The sequence below is a fragment of the Bicyclus anynana genome, chromosome 15 (genome assembly GCF_947172395.1).
Source record: "Bicyclus anynana chromosome 15, ilBicAnyn1.1, whole genome shotgun sequence".
NCBI classification, from domain to species: domain Eukaryota; kingdom Metazoa; phylum Arthropoda; class Insecta; order Lepidoptera; family Nymphalidae; genus Bicyclus; species Bicyclus anynana.
Window position 1 is genome coordinate 5,616,183 of NC_069097.1, and position 12,905 is coordinate 5,629,087.

Sequence of the window (12,905 nt, forward strand, 5' to 3'; positions counted from 1 at the left end):
GAGTCTGTGTCCAACATATACTCTTTGACTAATTGACAATTTGAATTTTGACATTGACGCTTTTCATAGCAAATTCAAAATTCAAATCCGTGACCCGCCCGGAGCGGGAGGGAAGTAACAACAACAAGTAAATAAATTCCAAGTCCAGTGTTTTTTATTTGATGATACAAGTATTTTGAATTTTTCGAAAGAACGAATATAATTATTAGTGAAACTATGGTTGACATCAATGACTTGAGCACCGTTGAAATCAGTTCTATTAAACCAATAAACAAAGATTCAGTGCATAAAATTTGCTCTGGTCAAGTAAGTAGCTAAAATTATTGTTTTTTTTTATCATTATGATAACACTATAGTTAAGAGAGAACGGGGCCTTCTGATACAGGTCTAGTACTTAATAGAAGGTCCCAGCCCTATCAGATATGTAAACTTGGTAAAACATTAAATTTTCATTTACTAACATTTTTGAATTACTGTTACAGGCAGATGTAAAATAAAAACAACTATGATTGAATTTCTATAATTATTGCATTCATAGGTAGTTCTCAGTTTAGCAGTAGCAGTCAAGGAACTTGTGGAAAATTCTCTGGATGCTGGTTCCACTAATATTGACATAAGGTTCAAAAACTATGGTCTTGACCTTATAGAAGTATCTGACAATGGATCAGGCGTAACAGAAGATAATTTTGCAGCTCTAAGTATGAATTTTACCAACTCCTACCTACTATTTTAATGCCTTAAAATATAAATGTCATCTTGATCAACCCATTTTGTGACCTCTGTAGAGACAGAGGCCTTCACTCATCTTGGACGTATTTTCAGGAATTTACACTGCTGCTATGCCAGTTGAGAGACTTGGCAGGCATGGTAATAACATTTGACTGTGTCATCTGTCATCTAATAATCTCTATTAGATGATAATGATGACCATTAATTTGGATAAATGTGAATTTTTTCGAAGTCAGCTCAAATACTTAGGATACGTAGTCGATGCGAAAGGGCTGCGAACTGATCCGGATAAAGTAGAAGCTATCCTCAATTATGCTACTCCTACGAACCGTAAAGAAGTAAAACGTTTTTTAGGCACCGCTACGTGGTACCGTAGGTTTGTGCCAAATTTTAGCACGATAGCAGGACCACTTAATAAACTGACCTCGAGTAAGAAAAACGCTCCACCTTTTCGATGGACTGAAGAAGCGGACGTGGCTTTTAAAAAATTGAAGGCATGTCTTGTGTCTGCTCCGGTTCTCTCATGTCCAAACTATGAACTTCCTTTCCAAGTTCATACGGATGCGAGCAGCTATGGAATAGGTGCAATGCTCACGCAGTATATTGATGGCAAGGAACGACCTATTGCCTATATGAGCAGATCCTTGACTGGAGCGGAAAGGAATTACAGCGTTACGGAACGCGAGACTTTAGCTGTAGTAGTTGCGTTGGAACATTGGCGTTGCTACGTAGAAAACGGTCAACCCTTTACAGTTTATACAGACCATAGCGCACTTAAATGGTTTTTATCCATTAGCAACCCTACAGGTCGCCTAGCCCGTTGGGGTGTTCGATTATCTTCATTTGATTTTGAAATCAAACACCGTCGCGGTCCTGATAACGTTATTCCTGACGCCTTATCTAGAGCTCATCCGGTTTCCGTAATTAACACTGCCAAATCATTTGCGACTACTAGCGATGATTGGTATAAAAACATTTATAATAACTGTCTTAACAACCCAATTAATTTTCCTAATTACTTAATAAAAAATAACATCTTATTTCGACTATCCAAGAACAAATGCCATCTCACAAATGAATTTTCATGGAAGGAAGTGGTTCCATCAGAGTTTAGGGATAACGTTATCAGGGAAAATCACAACAACCCAACGGCTGGTCACTTGGGCATTTTTAAGACTTACAGGCGTATCGCCCTTAGATACTTCTGGCCAGGGATGTACCGAGATATCGCGAAATATGTAGGTTCATGTTCCACTTGTCTTCAATACAAGCCCCACGTTGGGCGCCAGTGTCCCGCCTTAGTTATTTGAGTAGGTAGGTACTAATATTAATAATGAAAAGGAAGTAAATAATTATTATTAAAAAGTATATTAAAAAAAGAAATCAACCGGCGGGCACAAATTTATATATCGTGGGTACAGGCCTTAATAATATGTTTCACTTCTGTCCATTAATGCCCGCACTCCCCTGCGATCCACGGCGGCATGACGACGAACTTGTCCACCAGGGGCAGCGGCAGGCAGGATGGAGTCACGACAATTGGCGTTTAATTTTTTTTCGGTGAAGGCACGTCGCGCAGCTCGCCAAAACAGGCAACCTCGCGCCCAACAATTTAGTTCTCAAAGTACTAACTCCGCTCCTGGAATACGTCATTGCCACTTCTAAGTAAACATTCTCGTCTTAGCTACCACCGGCAACGCTGCAAGTTCGTACGACCATACCAGAATTGCCGATGGTAGGTGACATCAAAACGGAATTTACAATAGTTCTAAATATTAATAAATTTAATGAATTTAAAATCTAATCGAAGTAATATACAAAAGCAGAAGGTAGTCAAAGAAAAGAATGATGCAATATTCTACAAAGTTACGTTATTAGAATCAAGTTATTACAGCGTATAAGCTAATGAAAATGAAACATGAAATAAATGCTGCAAGAAAGAAATATATACTTAAATTTGGAAAAAGTTTATAAAATTAAAATCACAAACTATAATTGATTCTTTTAACTACTCGTATCTAATCTTGTTTTATGTACCATTCAAAACTTACCCTATAGCGGGAACGATTTAGCACAATTATATAATATATTGGAATTAGCAGTATTTTGTAATTGAATATAAAAAACTGCAGACGGCAGTGTCGGTCGCGCGAATTAGTGACGCGACCGTGCTTTGACAGACGTTAGTTCTGACTGGCGTGCCTACAAGGTCAAATCGCGACGTCAGCCGTCTAACAGTAAACCCGGCAAAAACCGCCGCGCGCGACTCGATGTTGAGCGTGAGCTTCAGTTACCAACAAAATAATGTTGCAACATTAAATTTGTAACTTTTACAAATTTATTGTTACAATGATACATGGGGTGTTACAAAACCAAAATTAAAACTTCCAATAATGTCTTATCTGCTGTTATGATGTTAAGTGAAGAAAAACCTAATATTCTATTGCCCAACCCAGAACTTTAACACTCATGATCCCTAGCTGCACAGGTACCACTGGGCCAATGAGGCACAATTATAATTTCAATTTTATCATAATGTTTTAGTGGTTAATTGACATCCATTCGTTGATGTGATGATGATGATAATATATTTCTTCATTTGTACATTTATATTTTCCCTTTTTTATTTTAGCATTAAAATACCACACATCCAAGTTAAGTGACTATGGCGACTTACTTGGAGTGTCAAGCTTTGGCTTTCGAGGAGAAGCTTTAAGCTCCTTATGTGCATTGGCTGACCTTACTATTACAACTAGACATAAAAACAGTGAATATGGTAAGTATTATCTTTCTTAAATATCTGATGTATCTTGTGACTTTTAACTATATCTGATGAATATCTTTACTTTTAGTAAAAATCCCATTGTCTATGAGGAAAAGTGCTGGTTTGGCACAGAGCTTTTCCTCATTTTTAGCCACTATGACACTTGCAAATAATAATAAAAAATTAAAGTTTCAGTAGATCCAGAGATATAACACCTTCAACTTCAAAAACTTCACCTTTATATAAATGAATATATATTAAATGTTTCAGCAACAAAAATTGAATATGATCATAAAGGAAATATCACTAGTAGGCAGCCATGTTCAAGACAAATTGGGACTACTGTAACATTGACAAATCTGTTCTGTTCACTCCCAGTGCGTCAAAAAGAGTTCAGCAAAAATGCTAAGAGAGAGTTTAATAAAATGACTAACTTACTATACGCATATTGCTTAATATCTACTGGAGTTAGGTATGTGTTTTCACCCTAATTTTAATAACGCACTACAGCACCAATATCTCCCATCCACACAGCAGACGGAATCTGTGTTTAGACCTACCACACTTCTAGGATTGTTAGACTGATAGAGTTAGAGTTCAAAGTCAAAAGTTTTATGATATTGACCGGGACTGATGACTGGTAAAGTCAGGGGGTACTGAGAATTTAGTAGAAAAAGAACAGCTCAATATTTCATAAACTGATATCATTATAGTTTTGCAAACATCTACTGTTTGTTCAGGTAATTAATGGGTTTGAAAATTTATTTTTCAGAATAACATGTAGTAACCAAACAAGTTCCAATTCAAAGTCTGTAGTAGTGGCAACTCAAGGTTCAATGTCATTTAAAGATAATATTGCTTGTATATTTGGTATAAAACAGTTACAAAGTATCCTCGAGATTAAGTCAGAATGTGTCTCAAATATAAAAGACAACATATTGAAAGGTTTATCAGGTGAAGTAAAGGAAAATCAGGAATCAATAAATATAGAAGATGTGGAAATTGATCTGTCTGAAGACTCCAATGATGCAGATAATGTTATTAATAATTCCCAAGAATCTGTAACTAGTTCACAAAGATCGCAAGGCTATAAAAACCTACCAGACCCTGTAAAACTTATTGGTTTTATATCTTCGTGTGCCCATGGCAGTGGTAGATCGAGCACAGACAGACAATTTTTTTATGTAAACTCTAGGCCTTGTGAACCAACTAAAGTTATAAAGTTGATTAATGAAATATATAGACAGTATAATCCCCACCAATACCCATTTGTATTTCTAAATGTTAATGTTGATAGAATTTCTGTAGATGTTAATGTTACTCCAGATAAACGAAAGTTATTTCTAACTAAAGAAAAAGCTGTATTGGATGTTCTTAAACATTCTTTGTTGAAGATGTTTGAAAACATACCAAAAACATTAAAAGTAGAGCATTGTGCTAATAATACTTCTCAAAAAGTAGAACCTGAGCTAAGTCAACCTAGGATTTTTCAATCTTTTATTAAACAGTTCGGTAATAAAACAAACTCATCCATTGATAAGGAACCACTTGAAAAATCAGAATTAAAGAGAAAATCTACATCAAACTTAGACAGTTTTGTAGCTATTAAAAAAAGCCATACATCTAAAATGATACCAGAATCTGAAGTCATTGCTGACAGTGAAGATTCTGAAACAGAAATCATTTTTGAACATTCTGATAAAGGTGACATGGATATTGAAGCAATAGATAATAATGTTTCCTCTAATAAATTACTTAAAAAAGAAAACACGCAATCTAAGAGAGATATATTATATCTAGAGAATACAGACGAACTCCCAAATACTCAAATAAGAAATATAACTGATGTAGTTTTTGAAAAATCACATACTATACGTTGTAGGCCCAAAGACATCCAGCTAAAAACGCCTAAGACAAAAACACAGAAAATTGTGACAGATAAGGAAGAATTAGGGAAAAGAACTAAAAAAATAGTGAATTTGAAAACATCTTTAGATCATGTGAAAGCTTTAATGGATATCTACAGTAAGAAAAAGGATAAATCGCAACCTGATAGAATAAAATTTAGATCTGCAATAAATCCTGTATTTAATAAGAAGTGTGAAGAAGAATTGAGCAGAGAAATATCTAAAGAGTCTTTTAAGCAAATGATTGTTATAGGTCAATTTAATTTAGGTTTTATAATTACACGTCTACACGACGATCTCTTTATAATCGACCAACATGCCACTGATGAAATTTATAATTTTGAAACTTTGCAGAAAACAACGGAATTAACAAGTCAAAAACTTGTAATGTAAGTTACCTTCTTTGTTGACATGCTTTTTGCTTTTAGTATTTCTTATAAATTCATGAAATATTATTTTTAGTCCACAGCAACTAGAACTTACAGGAGTAAATGAACAAATACTAATGGATAACCTTGAGATTTTTAAAAAGAATGGTTTCACATTTAAAATAGATGAACAAGCACTACCAACTAAAAGAGTAAAGCTTCTAACAATACCTATGTCTAAAAATTGGATGTTTGGTAAGGAGGACATAGAAGAACTTCTTTTTATGTTAAGAGTAAGTTTGTTAAAATATAACATTGAAAATATATGATATTTGATTTTGATTACTTTTCCAACAAAACAAAGTAGTGTAATTAAAATCATTTGCAGGAAAACCAATCAGAATATTGCCGGCCAAGCAGAGTCAGGGCAATGTTTGCATCACGAGCATGCAGGAAATCTGTAATGATCGGAACAGCTTTAAGTAAGGCGGATATGCAGATACTGGTTGAACACATGGCTGAAATTGATAAACCATGGGTATGTAAAATGAAATTATTTTTAAGGTTTTGTAAAATATAGAGTTATAGCGAACGCCCGCGACTTCGTCCGCGTAAATTTCGATGTCAACTTTACTACTACCCCTACCCTACCCTACCCCTACCCTACCACTACCCCAACCCTACCCTACCCAACCCCTACATCTACCCTACCCCTACCCCTACCCCCACCCTACCCCTACCTTACCTACACCCTACCCCCATCCTACCCCTACCCTATCCGTACCCTATCCCTTTCCTACCCCTACCCTATCCGTACCCTATCCCTTTCCTACCCCTATCCCACCCGTACCCCTATCTCACGCCTATCCGACCCCTACCCTACCACTTCCCTATCCTACCCGTACCTCTACCCTACCACTACCCTAAACCTGGCCCTAAACCTACCCTACCCCTACACTACCCCTACGCTTCCCTACCCGCACCCTACTCTACCCTGTAACTTCTCTATCTTACTCCTACCCTTAGCAAAATCGGTCCAGTCTTTCGAGAGTGGTGGTATGACCAAGAGAAATAGAGACTTCTATGCTAATAATATAAAGAGGTAAAGTTTGTGTGGTTGTAGGAGGTAATCTCTGGATCTACTGGACCGATTTGGAAAATTGTTTAACCAATAGAAAGCTACGTTATTTGCGAATGTCATAGACTATGTTTGATCCCCATATTCACACGAGAACGGGAACTACGTAAAAGCACCGGGCGTCATATAGCGGAATTTCTGCGTCTTGTAGAAATTTTGTATTATCTCCGAAACTATTTAAGTAATTAACATACTGTAAAGGGCAAATCTTATCTCCATAATATCCTTGTGATTATTAAATAATTTATTTTAATAAGGATTAAATTTTAGTATTATAAATAATGACGTAAACCTAAGTATATAAAATTAATAATTTTTAAAACACAAAAGGTACTATATCTGCTAATATATAGAAGATAGATATATGGTGTCGCGGACTTTTTTGTAGAACTTTTAAAGATACATAAAGTCTCCATACATTAATTTCAATTTTACGCAATAGTTAAGGCAGCGCATGCGAATAAGTCTGTTTAAGAGGATTTTCAGTCCGACCTGTATGACAAAAACTGTGATAACTCGGCTAATATATATGATACCAATATAAAATATCCTAGCCTATAGCACTCCCCGATAATGTAGCATTCTACTGGTGAAAGAATTTTTAAAATCGGACCAGTAGTTTCGAAGATTACCCCATTTAAAAAATGTGACAAACTTACAAACTTTACCTCTTTATAATATTAGTATAGATTGAAATTGGTTTTGTATAAATATATGAATTTAGTAATATAAGAAAGAAGAAAGATAAATTTTTATTGTGCTAGAAAAGGGAAAAACAGAATTTCTCTCAACATTTCCTTACTGTTAAAATTAGGGCAAGCAAATTTAAATCCATAAAACGTGTTCTTTAACTCAAATAAGAGTCAAAACTACAAACTCAATTCATGCCCTAATTGTGATAGACTTAAATTTTTATGGCTTTATGACATACAACCCAGTGACGTGCACTTCATAGATGCAAAAGTGCACTGCCTACCCAGAGGATTCATTAGGAATTCATTATTGGAAAATATTTTTCCAATAGCTATAATTTGCATGGATAGTGCCTACCGTAGTTAAATACCTTGTTCACGAACACAACCCAATACTCTGTGCATGCATTGTTAAGATAAGATAGATGTATTTTGATAGTATTTATTGCAATTTTAGTAACAGTTACTATTTTTGTTATTTCAGAATTGTCCCCATGGAAGACCTACAATACGACATCTTGTTAATCTGGCAATGGTTGAAACTAGTGAAAATGGAAATTAATTTTTTAACTTGTGTAACTGATAATGATCATAATTAATCATGTTAATTTTTATATCTTAGGAGTACCTTTTAGAATTACAATTTAAATTATTTCTTGTTGAAGTTCTCTTTTATTTTAATTTAGGAAAATAATCATATCAATACATTATACTTAAATAAAGTCTGTCTGTGATTTCAAAACAAAATTTTCTCTAAAATAGCATATTCTAACTTTTTGAAAAAAAATTGTCTGTCTGTCTGACTGGGCTAATTTTTGTAACGGCTGGACCTATTTCAAAGGGACTCTCAGTGGAAAATAGAAGAGGTCATTGAGCATCATATTGGTTACTTTTTATCCCGGAAAATTCCATAGTTCCCACAGGATTTCTAAAATGCTTTGACAGCCTCCGTGGCGCAGTGGATTTACAAGACTGAGGTCCTGGGTTCGATCCCCGGCTGGGCCGATTGAGGTTTCTTAATTGGTCCAGGTCTGGTTGGTGGGAGGCTTCGGCCGTGGCTAGTTACCACCCTAACGCCAAGCGATTTAGCGTTCAGGTAGAAACTGAAAGGAGTGTGGATTTCATCCTACTCCTAACATGTTAGCCCACTTCCATCTTAAATTGCATCATAACTTACCATCAGGTGAGATTGTAGTCAAGGGCCAACTTGTAGAGAATAGAAAAAAAAAAGCTGAACTTTACATTGAAGTCGCGGACGTCCGCTAATATTAAATAAAGTAAAATTTTACTGAATTAAAACAAAATATGTTTTTATAACTTATAGTTACACATTTATTTATTTTCTATTTATACACTAATAGTTTTGAATATATTAAAACCATTATTTGCAGTCGTTAAAATAACGCCTGGAATTTGTTTATGCCAATGAAGCTCTTTAATATCAGTTTGCCCTTGATGAATGAACAACAGTTGGGGAGGCAGATTCTGAAACAAAATTACTTACATTAAATGTACTTTTAGAATACCCAAAAACAATTTCAAATTCATATTTATAACAACTTGCCACAACACCTAACAGACAGAAGCATTAGCAAACCTACACTTAAAAAAAAACTTAAAAAGTTTCTAATACAAAATGTTACTACTCCATAGAAGAGTACTTTGCTGATTCTTCAAAAAAATAGTTGTAATTATATTTATTTTAAACTTAATGTCATTTAATTTTAACTTATATAATTTTATTTTTTAATTAAACATTTGTATGTATTAATGGTGAAATATTGTTACTTAATACATAAGAACATCTATATTAATATTATAAAGCTGTAGAGTTTGTTTGGTTGAACGCACTAATCTCAGGAATTACTGGTCTTGGATAGTAGAAAATCAAAAAGGTGTTTTTAACCACTTTTGTTTTAGTTTGTACATACTGTGTAGTCAGTAAATCTTTTACTAGGGAAATGTAAAGACAGATTAGTTTATATTACCTTTAGTTCTTCGTCCACAACCTCCTCATCATCTCGCTCAACTGCCAAGTCCCAGAGTGCTACCTGGTTGTCTTCCCCAGCTGAAGCCAGCACACTGGGTTCAGTCCAATGCCACTCCACTGATGTGATGGGTGCTGTATGATGTTTGAAAGTGCCTACTGGAGTACTGGTTGGGAATTGTCGTAAATCCCATATATGCAGGAAGCCATCATCACCACCTGTCACCACCATCAATAATTAGCAATATTCAATCGTCATCAACCCATATTCGGCTCACTGCTGAGTTCGAGTCTCCTCTCAGAATGAGAGGGGTTAGGCCAGTAGTCCACCACGCTGGCCCAATGCGGATTGGCAGACTTCACACACGCAGAGAATTAAGATAATTCTCTGGTATGCAGGTTTCCTCACGATGTTTTCCTTCACCGATTGAGACACGTGATATTTAATTTCTTAAAATGCACATAACTGAAAAGTTGGAGGTGCATGCCCCAGACCAGATTGAGCCCATACCCTCTGGAATCGGAGGCAGAGGTCATATCCACTGGGCTATCACAGCTCTCAGCAATATTCAATAGTCATATATAAAGTAAAACAATAAATCATGACGGGTTATCATAGGTTGCTTAAGAAATATAAGTATTTATAAGAATTCCAAATGTTTACCACTGGCAATAAATGGCTCTTTGCCATTCCAGGATATTACATTGATGTCTTTCTCATGAGCATTTTCAGCTACTAACATGCAAGCCTTGTGTGGTGCTGCTCTAGTATCCCATATCCTAATTGTTCGGTCAACAGAACACGTTGCTAAAACATTCCTGTAAAATTTCTAAACTAAATAATTGTTATATTCACTTCAAAGTCTTATGTAATTAACACATTCACTGCGGGATGAGGTCAATTGACCTCTGATTGTGTTAGTACGAGGTCAAAAAAACCTCGTACCGCACCACTGATTGTGTTCGTACAAGGTCAAAAAACATCATACCGCACCAGAGGAAAGTACAGAAAAATCAATGCTGCAAAGAACGTGCTAAAAAATTATAATTTAAATTTAAATATTTGTTTACAGCTGTATCAATTAACAAATTTGGAAATTTGACAGAAAAATACCTCTCATTGGGTGACCACTGGATGTCTTCAATAGAACTTGTATGCCCAACTAAAGGACGCTGATCCACTGTCCAAGTGCCACCTTCGTTAGGTTTCCATATATGAATGTCTCTTCTACAATCACCAGTAGCTAACACCTGGAATTAAAAAAAAAATAAATCTATACAATTAAATAAAATTGCAGTGTCTGTAATTTCAAAACAAGTATGTTTTTACAGTGCTTATACTCATAGTTATTTACACAATACTAAAACGTAATTTAACTTTGAATTTTTGTCCTTTGGTCTAGGCCTAGCTCTGGGAAAGCTGAACCAATTGTAAAGGGACTTTTACTGGTAATTGAGCGTATATAGGCTACTTTTTATCCCAGAAAAGTCCATGGTTCCTACAAGATTTGTGAAAAACTGAATTTCATGCAGCCCAAAGTATCAAAAGTTGTTGTGTTAATAAAAAAATACATACACCTTGTTCTGTAGGGCACCAATCTATGCCAAATCCCTCTTGCTGATGCCCACTGAAAGAGTATAAAGGTTTTATGGGGTTGTTCACTATGTCCAAATTGTACCGCTCAAGCAAAGTTGGCTCATCCACAGCTTGTAACTGTTGTGTTATATTCCATATGTCAACATTGCCCAGTTCCGACCAACTTGCTGCAATTACAGAGTTTTTAAGATTTGTAGCCTGAAAATAAACAAGTATTATTTTAATTATTATAAAAAAAAGATTCAATATTGTTTGGAGTTTATATTTGAAGTTTATATTCTATTTAAGACTATAAATGTCTACGCCCGCAAATTTGTGCATGTAAAAGCTGTTGTTTTTGAAAAGTACCCTATGTTTTGCTTTAAGATTTACTTTGTCTCTATTATCAAATTCAATTCAGATTGTTGAGTAGTTTAGCCTGAAAAGCTAACAGACAGACAGACATACTTACTTTTGCTTTTATAATATTAGTAGAGATTAAGAAATCTTAGGACAGTAAACCAGACTAACCTAATTTTATTAAGCTAAATGAGTATTTTAGTTATATTACATGCATTTTGCTTCACATTCAAAGAAAAGCAATATAAACTATTCATAATAATAAATTCAAATATGTAAATTCCATACAACAGATTTGAGTTACTTTCCAATAAAATTATATATTCTACCATACCCTGATCCTATTAACACATCCCTGATGTTTGATGAATGAGAATGTCATTTGTGGCTTCTTTTCTTCATCTTCCTCTTCATCATCTTCTGCATCTTCATCAGACTCCTCATCATCATCTTCACCCTTTGATGTAGGATGCAGGTTTGACATCTTGACTACTAAAACACTGAATAAATCTACACTTTTAGATAGAATGCATCAATGAACAAATCATGTGAGAAAAGGTAGTAGGTAATAAGACAAAAATCAGTCATGAATAAAATATAATTGAATTATTGATATAAACAAAATTCTACTATAATTTAAAAATAAACCAGTATTAGGACAATATCCAAAAAAAAAATCTTTGACTTTATTTCATCTTTATGTCAAGATATTCAAATCAAATTAATTATTGTAGAACTATATTTGCAATGAACCTAACCAAACCACTAAAGAATGTTTTCACTCAGTGTATGTTAATTAACATGATGAAATTTGCCTTGAATTCCAATCTTATTCATGGAAATCTATCCATAATTATTGCAATAATATTATTTGTCTGGTTATCTTACGACATGTAAAAACATAATACACACTTGTTTAGATGAGCACTGGACGCCTGTGTTCCCGCAACTAAGTATGCGGTCATCGGAAACTCATGTCTGTCGTTACCCAAATTGTCGGTTATTATATCGAAACTTAAGCATGGAGCACCAGTTTGCGCCTGATGGAGCATCACATAAGCCGATTGGTCGCAAATCAAATGCTCATCCTCTTGTAACGGCTGACCAGGAAGATAAGTCTTAGGTCCAGTTCCTTCATCATTACTCCCTTCTTCATCCATGCTCTCGTCATCAGACGAACTGCCCTCCATTTGTTCTTCGTTTTCGTTGGACATATTAAATAGTAAGAGTTACAAGCTCAATAATTCGTTTTTCACGGCCTTTTGAGTCACTTAAATAGGATAAAACATAAACACGTGCTTTTCCTAAAAGCAAAAAAGATCACAAATTCACAATTTCACATGAACACCGACCGACAATTGACAAATATGTCAAATGTCAATTC

General features: G+C 34.9%; 2 protein-coding genes across 2 annotated transcripts; one reads left to right on the plus strand and one right to left on the minus strand.

Moving 5' to 3' along the window:
• The first annotated feature begins 84 nt into the window (after nt 1-84).
• LOC112044722 (mismatch repair endonuclease PMS2) lies at nt 85-8,262 on the plus strand. The gene is made up of 8 exons (XM_024080664.2): nt 85-306; nt 539-698; nt 3,362-3,505; nt 3,764-3,965; nt 4,266-5,789; nt 5,863-6,061; nt 6,157-6,306; nt 8,083-8,262. Exons 1-8 carry the CDS (start codon nt 217-219, stop codon nt 8,158-8,160), a joined length of 2,547 nt encoding a protein of 848 aa, XP_023936432.2. The 5' UTR covers nt 85-216; the 3' UTR covers nt 8,161-8,262.
• A 642-nt stretch (nt 8,263-8,904) lies between these two features.
• LOC112044723 (glutamate-rich WD repeat-containing protein 1) lies at nt 8,905-12,875 on the minus strand. The gene is made up of 7 exons (XM_024080667.2): nt 12,434-12,875; nt 11,856-12,021; nt 11,162-11,380; nt 10,700-10,836; nt 10,250-10,404; nt 9,587-9,804; nt 8,905-9,083 (listed from the first exon to the last, which is right to left on the minus strand). Exons 1-7 carry the CDS (start codon nt 12,733-12,735, stop codon nt 8,946-8,948), a joined length of 1,335 nt encoding a protein of 444 aa, XP_023936435.2. The 5' UTR covers nt 12,736-12,875; the 3' UTR covers nt 8,905-8,945.
• Between the last annotated feature and the right edge of the window lie 30 nt (nt 12,876-12,905).